The sequence below is a fragment of the Cajanus cajan genome, chromosome 6, assembly GCF_000230855.2.
Source record: "Cajanus cajan strain Asha chromosome 6, NIPB_CcT2T_4, whole genome shotgun sequence".
NCBI classification, from domain to species: Eukaryota; Viridiplantae; Streptophyta; class Magnoliopsida; order Fabales; family Fabaceae; genus Cajanus; species Cajanus cajan.
This window is the reverse complement of record NC_138522.1, coordinates 52,987,972-53,006,201: the sequence shown is the minus strand read 5'-3', so window position 1 is coordinate 53,006,201 and position 18,230 is coordinate 52,987,972. Positions and strand designations below refer to the sequence as shown.

General features: G+C 26.9%; 2 protein-coding genes across 3 annotated transcripts; both read right to left on the bottom strand.

Moving 5' to 3' along the window:
• Positions 1-5,589: 5,589 nt before the first annotated feature.
• LOC109801236 (stress-response A/B barrel domain-containing protein HS1) lies at positions 5,590-7,375 on the bottom strand. Its single transcript, XM_020362256.3, has 2 exons — positions 7,196-7,375; positions 5,590-6,008 (listed from the first exon to the last, which is right to left on the bottom strand). The coding sequence occupies exons 1-2, from the start codon at positions 7,333-7,335 to the stop codon at positions 5,819-5,821; spliced, it is 330 nt and encodes a 109-aa protein (XP_020217845.1). The 5' UTR covers positions 7,336-7,375; the 3' UTR covers positions 5,590-5,818.
• A 2,055-nt stretch (positions 7,376-9,430) lies between these two features.
• LOC109801629 (putative beta-1,4-xylosyltransferase IRX9H) lies at positions 9,431-14,769 on the bottom strand. Of its 2 annotated transcripts, none has more exons than XM_020362742.3 (5): positions 14,468-14,769; positions 13,037-14,110; positions 11,646-11,895; positions 11,232-11,453; positions 9,431-9,784 (listed from the first exon to the last, which is right to left on the bottom strand). In XM_020362742.3, exons 2-4 carry the CDS (start codon positions 13,918-13,920, stop codon positions 11,277-11,279), a joined length of 1,311 nt encoding a protein of 436 aa, XP_020218331.1. In that variant the 5' UTR covers positions 13,921-14,110; positions 14,468-14,769; the 3' UTR covers positions 9,431-9,784; positions 11,232-11,276. The 2 variants fall into 2 exon arrangements, with proteins under 2 accessions (XP_020218331.1, XP_020218332.1); XM_020362743.3 differs by having other exon boundaries at positions 9,431-9,769; positions 14,468-14,768.
• Between the last annotated feature and the right edge of the window lie 3,461 nt (positions 14,770-18,230).

The window sequence follows — 18,230 nt, the reverse complement described above, 5'->3', positions numbered from 1 at the left end:
GAATGTGAGAAGAAAATCATCAAAGATCAAACCAGGGGACTAAGTCTACTTAAAGATCAAGCCGCATAGGCAAAGTGTCCATGGTATTTTATATATATATAATATTATTTATTCTTATTTTATGGTATAATATTTATTTTTATAATATTTTTTATTTTTCATATTCGATTGAATATTATAGTATAGGAAACTATAAAAATGGTAGAATAATATATAAATATATCTATATAGATATATCAACAGAAAAAATAAAAATGTGAAAAATAAGACAATGATTCTTTATAATAAGTTAAATTTTATTAATGTGTATTTATTAATAAATAATTTTAATTATAATTTTTATATTAATCTTTTCTATTTGAAAATTTTTATTTTATTTGGTTTTTAAAATTAGGAGATGCATTGTTTCTCTTCCATGGTTCAATTATCTGATTTGTAAAAAGGAATGCAACCTTTTCTCTTTTAATTCACTGGTGTAATAGTATTTAATTTATGATTTATAAATATATGTATATCTCATTTATAATTTGTTTCTCTTTCTGTCGAGAGTAAGAGTTAATGAACAGAAGATTTTAGACCAAATAAAAACGACAACAATGAAATCATATCTGTTTAGACCTCTTAAACCGACAATTAAATTAGAAGAGTGATCTCTGTACAATGTCTAAAATACAGTCAAAAAACATTAATTAATATGTATTAAATTGTCAACCTTCTTCAACTATTTATTTGAAGTATTGCATAGGAAACAATGTGAACTGAATCGGGAAAAAAAATTCCAATATATTACCACTCAGTCCCGAAAATAAAAAATTATCATCATGGCACATCATCAAAACAAGTTCAATAGACTTTTCAAAAACACTAAAAGAAAAGAAAGTACCTGATTATTGTGAGTTCATGTTTGAAAGCATTTATGAGTGAATTATTGAAATGATCAAAATTTAGAGTCATGACAGAAATAGTTTCAAAACAAACAACAATTTAATTTGACTATCTACTTAACCAGAAATCAAAGTGAAAAAAGTAGTAATATATGTAGTCAGAAAGGAACAAAGTCAAGCAGCATCAAACAACCTTGTTGATTGGCAAGAAGCACACACACATAAACATAGACATAAAGACAAAGATAAAGAGAGATACATGCTTATAGAACACATACACAAAGACAAACAAAGACACTAGCACACGCAAACATAAAGACAAAGACAAGAAACATAGATACAAAGACTGAGAGATACACAAACATACGCATACAAAGACACTTAACGCATACGCTCACAAACACAAACCCAGAGACACAAATAAAACACACATACAAATAAAGACAAAGACAGGGTATACACATAGAAAGAATGAGGCACAAAAATATAAACATGAAAAGAGACACACGAAGACAAACATAAACACCAAGCACACGCATAAAAATAGAGATGAAGTCAAAGCACACACAAACACAAATACAAAACATATATATGCACACACATAGAAATACAAAAAAGGAAGACACAAACAAACATAGAGCATGCATGATATCGCCAAGATTTATTATTATCAATAAATTTGAGAAAATAATTAAATGTGTTAGGAAAAATGTCACTAACATTCATCATAGGAAAGTATTATATATATATATATATAAAAGACAAAAAGAGATTTTTATGGAGGAATGAGAATGATATCATAGAGTCTAAAGACAAAAAGTTATTTTACATGCCCGACATAAAAACATATTTGACCATATGATAGTATAAAAAACTTCACAAATATAAAAACTAAAATTTTAAATTAAAAAGTAATGCAATATAAAATATTAGGCTAATAATAATTGGATTTATGAAAGTTTAAATATTAAAAAAAATATAATGTTATTAACAAACACATAACATTTTAAAAAAATAAAAAGTAATTAAAAAAACCTGTTAAAATTACAAATAATGTGTTAAAAATATATAAATAACACTAAATATGTTTTTAATTTGTAAATAATTAAAAAAAAATTATTATCTTATTTTTAAGAAGAATAAAGTTATCAATTATTTCTTTAACACTTTTTTTATTAACTGAAATTTAACAAAAATCATAAAGCTTAATGAATGAGTCCTGCATCTCCTTAAAATTTATAATTTTTAATAAATTTGAATCAATAATAAAGAATATTAGAAAAAAATTGTCACTAATAGTCATCTTATGCAAATATACTCATGCCAAGAAGGATTTTGCAAGAAAATGGACACCAAGAAGCATAGAAGAATCTAGAAATATACTATATCCTCTTCCTGCCACATAGATTTCCTTCTACAAAATTTCCATCCACCTTAACAACTCAAAATGAAGAATTAAACACATGTCATCAGATTACAAAAAACTTGTACAAGTCCATAAAACAATATTAAACATTTTAAAACTCATACATAATGCCAATACTTGTCACCCAACCCAGCTGAAATTACTACATTTTAGGCGTCTAATGGTACGGAAACAAAGATATTATTTAACTCATACAACATATCCTCAAATAGAAAGCAAATAGTTCATTCAATAACATCTAGCCCTGCACTCTAGTCCGGAGAACCTATCTGATACAAATACCACTGCTCAAGTCCCTTTTTTTACTGCTCATGTCCCTCTCTTTCCCACTTTATATTTTTAAAAGTTTTAAATTTTTTGAAATCAACAAAAATAACTTATTATTTGAACCTTGAACCTACCATCCACAGAAACCAGATTTAAAATACGCCAATTATGTCAACAAAAAACATTACATTCATGAACCACCTTTTAAAAAAATAAATAAAAACATTACATTCATAAACCACCTTTCACGTGACATTTACGTAGCATTCATGTGGCTAATAGTTAATTCCATTTAAATAATTTGGACAGAAGTCTGACATTTGCAACAAATTAATTTATTAAGGACCAAATTGAGACTAAAAATAAGTGGAATTAAATTGAAATAAATAATTATTATAAATGACCAAAATAGGTTTTTAACCTATATTTTATTAACATATATTTATTTAAAAGAAGTAATACTTTTAAGATAATAATATTTTATTCTTAGATGTAATTTTTTTTTTATATTTCTTTCCTTTTTACAATATTACTTTTCCATTATTTTAAATTTAAGCTATTACTATTTTATAAACATTTTTTTTTAAGATTATAATGCTAATGCATTATTATATAGGAAAAAAATTGATATACATTCATGCACAAGTTTTAAACTTATAAACTTTTAATAAAATGTTTATATAAAAAATGTTTTAAATATTGATAATTTTTATTTTTTTTATTTTATAAATTTATTTGTTTTTTGTTATATTTTTAATAATATATTAATTTTTTATTATATTATATAAATAAATAAGCTAACCTATCAAATCTAAAAGTGTTTTGTATAAGTTTAAGTTTGACCTTTTTATATAAATAAATTATTTTAAAATTTTAAATTTGATATTTTTATTAAACAACTAAGCTAGACCAAACATTAAAGAGGGTTAAGTCATAGATCTCTATTTAAGGTCTGATCTATTCTCATCCCTAAGAGAAATGGTAGTTTATTTTCGAAAAGCTTCATAAATGAAATAATGTTTAAAATTATATAAATTTCTTTCATTTTTATATTTTGTTATTCAAATTTAAAATATTTTTGCTAAATTATATTTTCAAGATTTATTTTCATATTTTATCTCTTAAAATATTAATTTTTTTATACATTCTAAATAAATATACAGATATTAAAAATATAATATGATACAAAAATAAAGTCTGATTACAAATTTTTTTAGTTTAAAATCTATTTGAGAAATCCTTAAAAAGTTCATAAATAAAAATTTATATATATATTAAGTCAATTGAGTTACGTTTCGTATGTGCAGATTAATTTTTAACTAGCAGTTTTAGAATATTATGTGAGTATTTTTGTGAAAAAAAAAATTACTAAACTCGTTAGAAAATATAACAATTTTATATATATATAAATTAGAATACATATTAAGAAAAATATTTTTAAAGACTATTTTTGAACAATGATTTTTTAGCTTTTCTTTTGGGGGAAAGTGTTTTTACATATTTTTTAAAAAAGCTTAATTTCTTCCAAATTACTGTCTTCATTAAATAGATTCAACTTAAATCAATTAATTTTTTAAATGATAATAATTGATAAAATAATAATTAATATATTTTAAACTTTTTTTTCACTACATGTGTCTTAAACATTAATTAATGTGTCTTGAACTTTAAAAATGATATATAAATATAAACAAATTTTTTCCTTAAAGAAACTGACAATTAAAAAGAAATTGATCCAAAATTAAATTTAAGCCTAAAATTTATTTTTTTTTACAAAATTATATGTAATTTTAATCAAACAATGATTTATTATTTATACATTAGTTATATCATATTTTATTAGTTTATGTCAAGTTCAGAATGCATAATATAATAAAATTATCTAATTTATTATTTTGGTGCCCACCAAACATATTTTAGATTAAATTTTATCATGTTCTTATTATATTTTTCTATCTTATCTAATTTATTATTCTTTTATTAAAAATTATTTTTATATATTTTTATTATTATTTTCTGTAAAGATTTTTTTTCTTCCTCTAAAAGTTTTTCTTCTTCTTTAATTTGTTTTTCTCTTCATCCAATTTTTTGTATTATTTTTCCGCAAAACTCACATTTCTCTATGATAAAAAAAAATCTTGTAACTTTTATTTCTTTTCTAAAATAACACGTCTAAAGTAATTTTGTTATTATACTTATACAATAATTTATTTAATCATAATTTTATAAAATATAGAATTAATTTTTAATTTTTAGAATTTATGATTCTTAATTTTTAAACATTGCTATATATAATTGATTTTTCTTATTTTATTATAATTTTATTCTTTATAAACTAAAGTTAACAGAATATTAACTAGTAATTTTTTTGTTATTTTTAATAGGTTTAAATATGTTTTAGTCTCTCAAATTTAAGATAAATTTATTTTTAATTCCTTGAATTTAAAAATAATTTCTAATTTTTGTAACTTTTAAAAATTTGATTTTAATCTCTCAAGTCACCAATAACATATCTTAAACTAAAAATGATATATTGAAATAATTATGTAACATCATTTAATATGATATTTTCGCTAACAGTAACACTAGTGGACAAATTTTATGTAATAGTTTTTAACGGATTTTCTAACAAAATTTAAATATAAGAATCCAAATAAAAAAAATTTAATTACAAAGATAAAAAAAATTAATTAAATTTGAAGGACTAAAAATAAATTTACCTTAAATTTAATTGACTAAAAATACATTTAAATCTTTTTAATATTATTGTGATGTATAATATCATTTTTTAAAAATTATTTAGTTATTTTTTATATTTTATTTTATTTTCAGTTAAAATTTAACTTGTAATTTTTTAATTTTTATAAAATAATATCTTATAAATACTTAAATAATAATACATCTAAGCATATAAATACATAAATAACAATACATCTAAACAGTTTAAAATTATATAAATATTTTTTAACATGTATTACTAAATATAACAATTTATTAAATTTTAAATACTCGTTACATAAAATTATAAGAATTTATTAAATAAGATATCAAATAAATTATTTATCCAAACACACTCGTTTACTATCGACATTTTTAAAATTGTCAAAATCAACATAACAGAGAATAACACTCATGACTCAACATAAGACAAGAGGGAGCACCATACTGTATACAGAAATTGTTTGGAGGGGAAACAAAACTTATTTTTATGAGAACACTGACAGGCCACGAGGCATTACTTTTACAATTTAACAACGGTAGGCTTATAGTCAATGACAATGACTTTCTCCAAACAGGGAAGGAACAAATTTGCATATTCAACATGGGCAGGATGAGCTACATACTCTGCAACGCCTTCTGTACTCTCAAAGGTTGATTCAAAGACATGAGTGAAACCTTGATGCATGTTTTCAGCACTTAAATCCTTGCCCCTGCATTACATAATTCATATATCAACATTGGATATGTATTGATTTGAAATGTTTTAATCAAGCAGCAAGAAGAGGTTCAAGTGCAAATGTGTAGAAAATAAGATGCAATGCACTTGTTGAAAGAAATTTCTCAATCACCTGTACAAGTTCCATCTTTTCTACATGATGGCATGTACAACAATCCAAACTTATATTCTTTTAGGTTTTACCAGACCCAAGAAATTGTAAATTTGCCAAACTCACTAGTAAATTTTTCTGAAAGCATTTATAAGAAAAAAACATAAAAAGAAAAATTAAAATAAACTTTTTTATTAGTTAAAACTAATTTATACGCAAGTTAAAAATAAGATTTCGAAGAAATTACTAAAAAATAATTTCTACAAATTAGTTTACATATTAAGACATATTTAAATAAACTTCTCCATAAACACTTTTAAGAGAGAAAAATAAGAAAGAAAGTGAAGTTAGCAGCTTCTTTACAAGTTAATTTGTTGAAGCTCTTCCTTATTTTCATCTCCAAAATCTTCATTTTGCATAAATCTTAATTTTAATTTATGTAAAAGCTAAATTTAACTTGTAAAAAAGTTTATTTTAATTTTTTATCTTTTTTTTTTAAAGAACTTCTGAAAAAAATTATCAAACAATGCCCTAGGGATATGATAAACTTAGCCTCCAGTAGCCATCCCAGATCTAACGATAACACCTAAGGCTAGTTGCCATTCAAGTACAACAATAGATAGGACAATTTTCCAGATGGGAGATCATGGAAGCTTATACATCATCACAAAGCTAAACCAAACATGCATCTCACTAATACCAGGCTCGCTTGTGTAAATAACAAATAACAAGACCCTATAATTCAGAAAAGGCAAAGATCATTTTCAGAAAACCCTGCAATTTCACCAATGATTTTTTAAAAAAATCTCAACAAAAATCCACCAATAACATTTCTGAATACTACTACAAGCACAGTGTCCACTGGATCACAATATTCCACTGACTCTACTCATCTGTAGTTGGTAAATATTCATCAGATAACCTAGTTCATATTCATCAGCTAACCCGGGCAAACCCATTAAAAATTCAACTTTCTTGGTCAAAAGGTTTAATCTTTTGCAATCCCTGACTGTATTTTGCCCAGATCTAAGTGGCAGAAAGAAAAGAAAGACAGAGATTAAATAAGGTACCAATGGAATGACTTCATGGGTGGGATGAGATTGACTAGGTTAGCATAGTCCTTGATAAGCTCCTCAATTCTTTCTGGAGTGATGTCGTCTTTGAACTTTGCGACGAGTACGTGTTTCACCAATCCTTTTGCTTCCTCCATTTCTTCTTTCACAACAAACTCATCTCCGTTTCTCCCCGTCTATTATATAGGCATTCTCAACAAAATGGAAAATAATTTTTTTTTTTTCAATATTAAAGTTACTACAGATGCACCATTTAGAAATATTTATTGTGCCCCTAATTATTGTAAAAATGCATCATATTGATGATATTTTGTAATTAAAGGAAAATGTATCGCATATGATTCCTCTAAACTCTAAAAATTGCTCAAAGTTTAGAGAATAAAATGCAGTGACAATGTTTACTAGAAATTCAACTGTAAAAGATAATGAAAGCTTGAGATGGGATAAAATGTTTATATAACAAAATCTAAAATATATTATTATATCAATAATTCGTCTTTTAATAAATAAATATAATTATATTTTAATTTTTTTTTTTTAAATTCTTTTCATTTGAGATGAATCCAATCCATATTTAAAATATCTTTATATTCTTTATGTATATTTTATTTATTTACAAAAATTAACAAATTTAATATAAAAAAATATTTACATATGAGAATATGTATTATTTATTCTATTAAAATATTAAAAAAATTAAAAATGATTTAATATTTATTTTAAATAATTAAAAATATTTAATAACAATTATTTAATAATTTTTAATGAGCTCCTTTTTGTACCCTTTATGCTGTACACAGGATGTTAAACCATGTCAGCTGGTGCCAAAAAAAATCAGGATTTTATGAGTTTTTTTAATAGAACGTGTCACCAGTATTACCAAAAAGATGATGGCCTTATCATTTATTATTATTTTGTGAATATCAAAATTTAAATATATTATCATATGTATTATTCACGTTATTTTTTTTTAAAATTAGAATTTTATTTCAATAATATACTTTATTGTACTGAATAAGTTTTGTCCCAATAGCATATATTATTAGACAAAAGCATATTCCATCTCTACTTAGAAAATGAGTTTTAATGTAACTTTTAATTATACATATTATTGATATAAAATTTAAATTGGAATTGGTGAACAATATCAACATATAGAGATTGTACTGTATGTAAGTTTTATTTTTTTATTAATTAAAATAATAAAATAAAAACATCAAATGCATGATTGAAATGGATTGATAATGTACTAATATAATTTAAGATTTGAATCATTTAAAATACAAGATATATTTTAGAGAATAAAAAAATTAAATAATAATAATTGATTAAAATTTTATAGTTGATGTTTTAATAACTTTATAATCACTTTGGTGCATATACTTTATCATATAATTCTAATTATTAATTTTTTAATTAAAAATTATTATGACAGTAATTATGTATGAAAATTAAGATTATAGATTTTTAAAAAAATATTAATATTATGTGCAAATTATTTCATCTATTTGTAATATTACTAATATTTAAATATAATTTTGAAAAATTGTTACTTATAGTAAACTTTTCAATGAACAATAAGTCATTTATTCAAGTAATACTAAATTTGGCTTCTTAAACAAGATCTAAGATCTAAGTCTTGTATATGAAAAGAAAACATAATTAAAAGAATAAACTCTAAAATAGTAACCAGATAAATTTTCTAATAAAAATTAATAATTGACGAAACTAACAAATACTTCATATTCATTGTTAAAAATAAAATACTTCATATTCAGTTAAAAATAATTGAAATAAAAGAATGAGTAATAAATGTCTTTAAAAAGTAAACACCAAATAAACGTATTTTTATATATTATAGATAATATTTATCATCAAGAATAAGACTCAATAGTCAATTAATTTTCTTTATTCTCACATGATACACTGTTGCACATTTTCACACAAGTCTTCCCCTATTAGAAAAAAAAAATGACACCAACAACATACCTATATATTTTTTATGAATGCCTCTAAAATGATTTATTTATTTTTTAGAATGTGTTTGGTCACACTTGGTGCAGCTAAAGAAACATTTACTCAAATTACTTTGAATTATATACTGTAAATAAAATAGGTCATACTGATACATGCGCTTAGTAGAGTGATACAATAATTACCATATCCGGGGAGGATTATAAAAAATCATTATAAAATGATTTAACATGTTTGAAGTTTCAAACGCAGTGAAGATTGTTAAATATGTTGACATTCAAAATTCCTCTCATAATTTTATGGAGGAGAAATTGTTTAATTGTAACAACAGATAGAAGATAGTACCAGCTGGGCAATTGAAACGTCCTGCCTCTGCGATGAACTCTACAAAATTCAAAACTTCCCACAAGCATGGAGTGGACTAATCATAAAAACTGTATAATTAATATCATGTACAAATTGTTAGAGGGGAAAATGCAACACTAATTAATGGACTAGTCATAAATGACAACTATGCTGACATCTGAGTAACCACTGGAGCAGGTGAAGATAAATAACAAAGCAGTGGCAGGGACCTCCAATTCTTTATAATCTTCCCTGCAATGTCGAATGCTGAAATAAATTTTAAATCAAAACACCTCAAGAAGATTTGAAAGTTTGAATTTAACAGAAAAAAATGCTTGAATGTAATATTTTGGATTTGTTTGACATATGACCACAAATTCAAAACATGATTATCTATTGATTCACAATTATACAGCATGATTATCTATTGATTCACAATTATACAGCATTCAATATACACAAGTTTCAATTATAGACACAGGTAGAGTTCAAGGAATTTCAGCTGCAAAGTATAAATATCTAGAAGATATCTCATAAACCAAAGAGGGTTGATCTGAGTTGTGATAGACTTGGGTCCCTTACGCAAGTGATCGGGGAGTTGAATCTTGACTCGTGTACGAAGAAAACTTAGTTGGGAGGGAACAACCCACCTTTGAATGTCTTTAGATCTCCAAAAGAGATTTGTCTCCGTTTGATGTATCATATGCGTATAAAAAAAATCTCATAATATCATTATTGTATGTTAGAATATCTTACAGAATTTTATTGGAGGACAACAAAGGAAAGGGCAGGAAAGGAAATTTTTATATTGAGAGTAGGGGGGGAATGAAGGTGGCCAAAATTTCCCCTCACTCAATTTTGACTTCTCCCAAATAACATTAATACCCACAAAATTTCGTGATTTCCAATCAAATTTTATCAATAGGGGTGAGAGTGTTCAAAAGAGGGAGTGTTCCTAATATTTCTCATTAATATGAATAAAGGTTAGTGCTTTGACTTTAGTATACTCTGTCTATCAACAATACTTACAGTTAATTAACTTGAGCTGTCTTTATCTCTTTTTCTTCCACCATTACCCTAATATATAATTCTTAAGAGTTTCAATTATAAAAGATAGAGTTCAAGCGTTTTCGTCAAAAGTCCATAGTATTCAATGTGCTAAATCTAGTTTTTTTCAATTTAATAGAGAATGGAAAGAATAAACAGTTGGTTTTTTCTGAGAGAAGTTGCTTGATATGTGCAGGAATAACAAATCCTCCTACTTCAATAAATGAAGACTTAATTTCAGCACGACATTTTCCTTAAATCTGTCAAACAATCACTTGTTACTGAAATTTTAGCATTGTTCCAAACATCGATACAGTAAAACTTGATAAATAAACTGCAGGACAGTAGTTTATAATAAAACAAAAGTTTAACTACCTTTTTGGTTCCTATAGTTTCATAAATTTTACTTTTTAATCTCTATAATTAAAAATATTTAATTTAAGGTTCTATACTTACCATTATTGTTTCCTGATATTTTTTTTATTGTTTTGTAAACTTTACCTTTTAATCTTTATTACAATAAATAACAAGAACTAAACAATTTTAAGTTTTAACTATATTGATTAAAAGGTAAAGTTCATGAAACTGAAGGAAACAAAGGAGTATTTAAACCTAAAACAGATCGAAAGGGGATATAGAAGTATTAGAGATGAAAGATTTCACTTACAACCATAATGAAATTTTACGACTCTCCACTTCTTCATCAAGAACTTTACATGAGCGGGAGACGAAAAATGGCATCTAAGTTGTTCTTTACTACCCATTTATGAGGATAGAACGAATAAGATGATTCAAGATCAATATGCCAGACCATAACTCTAGAGCAGTTGTCCATTAAGCCCTCCATTTGACTCTCATCTTCAACCACCTGCTCAATCAATGTGCTAACCTGCATATAGAAAAGCAGTTCACAGTTGATGAAGGCATAACATGAGGGCATACAGAACAATGCCAAACTGCACTTTATTAATGTTACCTAATCTGATTATAAATGTTTTCACAGCTTAGTTAGATACAGAACATGATATGTTACACTATAGATAAAATCAATAAAAAAGAAGATATATATCAATTTACTAACCCACAAACTTTCCTTGACTGAGTCAAGTTGCCTAATAGGGTCAAGAGTGGGGCGGTGCCACTTCTTTGGATCCCAGAGTATTGTACTATTAAAGGCAAAACCAGGCATTTCAGCATGAAACCTTTTAGATTTCCCATTTGATTCCTCTGTATGCCATCCAATTACTCGGCTTCCATCACAAATGGGCCCTTGCATGACAATGTTACTTTTATCCCCTGATAATCTTGCTACAGTCCATGTTCCAAATCGCCTGCAAATCAGAATGAGGATATGTCCCAATTATCAAATGAAAAAACCGTTGAAAAAGCAAAAATATTGTAGAAAAGAATATACCAGCTAGAACTTTCTGCATAACCTAATTTCATTTAAGAGTGAGACTAAGAGGTGAATAACAGAAACATTATTGGGAAAAATTAAAGTTCACACAACAAGTCCAATAGTGTTAGGCATGATTGTGTATTAAAAAAATTCAAGCTCCACATCAACTAGAGATTAAACAAACAATGAATATACAAGTGTAGGTCAACCCTCATCTTACAAACCGGTTTAGTAAGAATGAGTTAGGTTCAAACTCCACATTTTAAAATCTTATTAGAACTATCTTGGATCTGTTGCTAAAAGGGTCATCCATCATTTATACATGCATCAAGCACAATAGAGTTGGATGTAAGGGGGTATATAGGAAAAAATACTAAGTCCTGCCTATAGGAGAAATGCTAATTCATCATATGATTTTACACCAACGAGGTGCAGGGCAGGGGCTTCCTACCATTGTGGAATTCTACCAAATTAAAGGCAAGCATGATTGATAGAATTTGATTGCTAAGGTTGTTTTAAAAGAAGGAAAGCCTCCTATTCTGACATCACTTTTCACTACACAGAAGACCTTTGCAGATGCAATGTATGTACGTAGTCTCTACCTCAGAATCTGACAAAAATTAAAATATGACACCTAATCAATCAACAACACTTGTAATGAGTTAATGACCTTCCCCGTACCACTCCTTCAATAGGTTAGGCAGGCAAAATTTGAACAATGTCTCTTAAACAAGTGACAATCAGAAATTCATAATAAGTTAAGAGAGATACTAGCGACACACTCTCTAACAAACTCTACTATTAGTTTGAAAGTTACAAAATTCTATGAGTCTAGGACGTTATTAAATAAATTCGTCTAATGATTTTGTAATTTTCAACAAATTTTAACTAATAATAAAGTGTGCTAGAGAATGAGTTACTACAACTTATCATAAGTTAAATGCAGGCATAATTGTTGGTATCTTATCCATATTACCTCAGTACATTACATATATCAGAAACATTAGACTATAAATTGCATTTGAATAGCAAAAAGATGCTAATAAAATTAATATCTCAGAGACTAGAAAGACCTTATATCTCTCATTTGCTGAAAGAGTTCCACTGAGTAGATGTTATCATCATCTGCAAAGTAAACAATTCCATCAAGGCGATGAGTTTCGATGTGAGCTATTGCAACGTTTCTTTGAAGAATGCTCCTATGGCTTGGGTTGGTTAGATTCGTTTTACAAATGAGATGTCTGTACATAATCCCACTACTCCTTAAGATGTCAGCAGTTTCTTCAGATTGGGAAGTCATCTCAACAACAATCCACAACAAGGGAGGTGGAACCAATTTTAATGTCTGTGCCAAGCGATGCAAGTAGTATGCTTGAAATAGATGATTGTATGTAGGGGTCACAATTATGAGAAGCTTCTTCTGAGACGCCAAATATGGATTTTCACTGACTTGGATTTGGCTATCTGAGATATTATATGCCACTCCATCTATTAGTTCCTGGTCTTTTACAGCTGGATACAAAGTAGCATTAGAATTCACAGCCTCATTGATCGATGGAGTCACATTTATCTTTAAATTCTCAAATGGCTGGAAATTTCCCACTGCAGATATCATCTCAAAGGAGAAGGCTTGTTGTTTTTGCATGACATTCATGGACATGTGTGTTGATGCAAGTGGAATGAGTCCAATAGAAACACCAACCATAAAACAAATGAAAAAATGTAAAAGCACCTTCCTCCAAAGCTGTCCCCTCAGCTTTGATCTCTCAAATGCCCTGAAAGACCTTGGGGAGAAAACACCAAAAACAAGAGCTCGGTAATCCAATCCAACCGAAGGTGTGCAGTTCTGAGGGCTCAATGAGGTCTTCGACAAAGGAGAAGCTACTGAACAGACTTCACCATTTGCTACAGCCCCAGCTCTAGGCACTGGGGACAAGGTTCTTCTAATAGATGCCATTAACAGAAGCCCAAATCTATGTTTAGTAACCCCAAATGAGCAGTGTGAGTACAATTATGGCAGGAATGTATCCAAAGCAATCATAAACTTCTAGTCTTTCAACGCCTAAAACAACAATTGTCATGACCAACTGGCATTCACCAAGAGCTTTCTGGTGACCATGTTGCAGAGCCAAAGGTGCAAAATAAAGCTGTCATAATAAAACAATGTAAGCAAAGCATATGAGGTTAAGTACTTAAACAATGTAAATTGCAAGCAATCCTTCCAAGAACACATCAAGAGTGATCCCTCCTCAAATCTCTCAAAATCAACAAAGCATATAAAAACATCACAAGTGTCTATAAAACCAAAATGAGTTATTAATCAGCAATGAGGAACCACTAGAAATCAAAACAAACAAAGCATATAAAAATATCATGTGTCTATAAAACCAAAATGAGTTATTAATCCAAATGAGGAACCACTAGAAACTGTGAAAGTATGAACATACCAAATACCAGTGTCTTATTCAAGATAGCATTTTTAACAATGGAACAAATTTAATTACCCAAATGACAGCGAAGCAGAATGAAGCAACATGATTGTTTCAACTTTCCAAACAAGTGGGACCGCTAAAGGAGAGGAACCCTGGCACTGCTGTTGAGTGATGCCCTTCCGCCGCAACTAGTTCTATGGTTGGGGGTGAGGCAAATTAACTGATTCAGGATTCTATGCTGTTCTTAGATCTAAAAGGAAGGAACTTCAAACTAGAAAAGTAAACAAAACCTCCAAAAAAAACAAAAGAGGAAAGCTAAAGAAAGAGAAAAATACTTATAAAGACAGAGACAGTGATATGTTTCTTTTATTTTTTAAAAGGAAATTAATGCCCCTTCCGCGTCATGTGATTAACGATGTTAGCGGGACAGGGAAGAAAAAAAACAATGAAAGTAAATAAAAAAGACGAATCTATGGAAAATTTTGTGTGGAGAAATCAATTGGTAATCATGTAAAATTATATATGAAATTAGTTTTATATGAAATGTAATTAAACATGATTAAGATTTAAAAAAAAACTTAAATTTATGATTTATAATGATTCACTTAGATCATGAAAATTTAATAGCGCTACTAACGTGTTTGAATCAAGAGTAAATTAAATTCATCATGATTTTGTTTATTTATTGTTTTAAAAAACTACTCTCTATATTATGAATTTTTTATTTATTTTTTTTAGCCTTTTATACATAAATTAAGAAATATTTAATTTATATATATTTGAACTAAACTATTTTCATTTATTAAATATAATTATTTTTTAAAATAAATACTTAAATTTACGATTTATAATGATTCACTTATATCATGAAAAATTAATAGAACTACTGGTGTGTTTGAATAAGAGTAAATTAAATTCATCGCCATTTTGTTTATTTGTTATTTTAAAAAAAAATTACTCCTATCTTATGAAACTATTTTTTAACTCTTTTACACATAAATTAAGAACCAACAAATTTATATACTTTAATTAAATTCTTTTTATTTATTAATTTACAGATTTTTATAGCATTTTTAATTACTTGATCTTGCTTCCTCTATGTTTATAAACAATAAAAATTTAGATGTTTTGGACTTAAATTAATAAATCTTAACTAAGTTAACTTTATTTAATTCACTTAATCTATAAACGCTTATAATGAGAGTACTATCTATAATAAATATGATTAAAAATATTTTAGTAAATATAATATATATTTTATATAAAATCATAAAAAGATAATGTATTTAATTATTTTTTTTAATCTATGTGAAACTTTTTTATAAATATAATATATCAGAGAGAGTACCAATCAAAATAATATTTATGCTCCATTTAAACTAGTCTTATTACTCAACTATGTGAGAGAATAATTAAAAACATTTACATAAAGGTCTATTGAAATTCTAAAAGAACCAAAGTTTTAAAACAAAACTAAAAGATTAAAGCCTTAAATATGTTTTGAGTTCTTATAAATATTGATTTTTATTGTTAGTTCATGTAAAATTTTGTCAATGTTAGACCCTTGACATGTTTTTAATGCTCCTTTTTAGTTTTTATCACCAACTCTAGTTAGATTAATGTTAAAATGGGTAACAAAATATAAAATATTAATTAAAGTAATAAATAGTATATTAAATTGAGATAATTAGATTTTTATGTGTATATTTTATTTATTTATATACTTTATATAAATAAGATAATTATATATGTAATGTAGTAAGTTATTTCAGAAGGTCCAAAAGTCCAATATGGGTGATTTAGTAGCTCAGAACGGGTCGTTCCTAATCTAGAACAGACTGTTCTAAACTACTAAATTAACCTGTAAATCGTAGTTGAGAACGGACTGTTCTGGATGGAGTACAGGCCGTTCTGGATGGAGTACGGGGCGTTCTGGAGGGAGTACAGACCGTTCTGGATGGAGAACGGGCCGTTCTGGATGAGTCCCAAAACGGGTTGTTCTGGTTTCAGAATGGACCGTTTTGCATGTGATTTTTACACATGATGAAGGGGTGTAGAACGGGCCGTTCCGGATTCGAAATGGGCCGTTATGGCCACTCCTGAACCTTTATAAATAGGCGTTGAGGGGGGGGGGAGAAAAGGGGAACTTAGAGAGAAGTTTTAGAGATAAGGACTCTGGGCTAGGAAGCTTTCTTTTGGAAGATGGAGGTTCCCAGGTTGAGCTTCGGAAGGAAATTCCACTTCTTCTCAACTCTTGGCAATGGTGAGCCAATCTTCAAGTTAGGGAAGCTTCATGCATTGTTTTCCTTGAAAATCGTTAAGTTGTTGGGTGTAGATTGAGTTAAAAAGTTGGGTTTTGTTGTTTGAAGGAAAAGAGATGATTGATTTAAATTATTGGTTGCATGTAGTTGTTCTTGTGTTTCAGAAGTTGTTTATAACGTGGTTAAGTTGCTAAGTTGCCTGATGAAGATGAGTTGAGTAGTTGATGACTTACGTTGTTTATATGTTGTGTATTTGGTGAAACTAAGTGGTTTTTATGTTGTTAATTGTTAAATTATTAATAAGTTGAGATGTATAAGTTGAAGTAGTTCATTATTGTAAAGTTGATATTGTGTTGACTGTAGTTGTTTAAATTAAGTAGTATAAAGATGTTTATTGCTGTAAAGTTGAAAATTGTTTATCGTTGTAAAATGTCTATTGTTGTATTGTTGTAAGTTGTCTATTGTTATAAGATGTCTATAATTGTATTATTGTAAGTTGTCTATTGTTGTAAGATGTCTATAGTTGTATTGTTGTAAGTTGCTTATAGTTGTTAAGATGTCTATTGCTGTAAAGTTGTTAAGATACCTATTGTCATAAAGTTGTAAAGTTGTCTATTGTTGTAAAGTTGGAAAGTTTGGGACATATGGTGAAGATATATGTCCTATGTTGAGATACATAGTACTAAGGTGATAAGTTGAAAGTTGTTTTAAAGTTGAATCCCTTAGTACTATGTGAGCGACATGGAAGTAGTCGATACATGTCATGGTTGAATGACCAATTTGAATAAGGTATCTAGTTAGAGATGTAGTCTTTAACTAGATACTGGAGGATGCGTGGTACTTGGAGGACAGTGGGTGGGTTAACTCCATATGTGGATTGGTAATTTTTTTATATAAAAAATTTATTTTAGTAAAAAATTTGCACGAGACATACGACTTTTATTTAGGATTTTTTTTATAACAATTATCAATTGACCGTCTATATATGTATACACGGGTGAAATCGTGATTGGTTTATATGTTATTTTTATTGATAACTTGTAAAATAAATATTTTTTAGACGTTTATTTCTGATAAGTATTACAGATTTTATTTCTAAATTTATAATATTTGTTATGAAAAATTATTTTTCTTAAAAAAATATATAAGTAAAAAATAGAAAAAATATTAAATAAATATAAATACGTTATTATAATAATTTATATTATATAAATGTTATATTATTTTTTGGTTTTCACTTTTCTTAAAATTCATTTACCCTTTAATTTATTTATCTATATTTTTTAAAATATTTTTTTTTTACCTATATTTGTCACTATAATCAAAACCTATTTTAATGACAACTAAAGATTCTCTTAGTGATTGTGCATTATCTTTTATAATAACAATTATTATTTTAAAATTTAGAGACATAATATGCATATTTTCATCTTATATACTCTACTATACACAAAGGCTATATGGATTGTATAATTTATTTTTAGTTTTCATTTTTTTTATACTATTATATTTTTTATAACTATCTTATTTTTAATTTATACTTTTGATAGACATAATAATTTATATAAAAAGTA

What these genes read in the sequence shown, in the direction of transcription:
- LOC109801236 (XM_020362256.3), bottom strand. Translation starts at nt 7,335, where the DNA reads ATGGAGGAAGCAAAAGGATTGGTGAAACACGTACTCGTCGCAAAGTTC. An exon ending in CCCATGAAGTCATTCCATTG is followed by an intron (nt 6,009 to 7,195) that starts GTACCTTATTTA and finishes TATGTAATGCAG; the next exon opens with GGGCAAGGATTTAAGTGCTG.
- LOC109801629 (XM_020362742.3), bottom strand. Translation starts at nt 13,920, where the DNA reads ATGGCATCTATTAGAAGAACCTTGTCCCCAGTGCCTAGAGCTGGGGCT. An exon ending in CAGCAAATGAGAGATATAAG is followed by an intron (nt 11,896 to 13,036) that starts GTCTTTCTAGTC and finishes TCTGATTTGCAG; the next exon opens with GCGATTTGGAACATGGACTG. An exon ending in CAGTCAAGGAAAGTTTGTGG is followed by an intron (nt 11,454 to 11,645) that starts GTTAGTAAATTG and finishes TTCTATATGCAG; the next exon opens with GTTAGCACATTGATTGAGCA.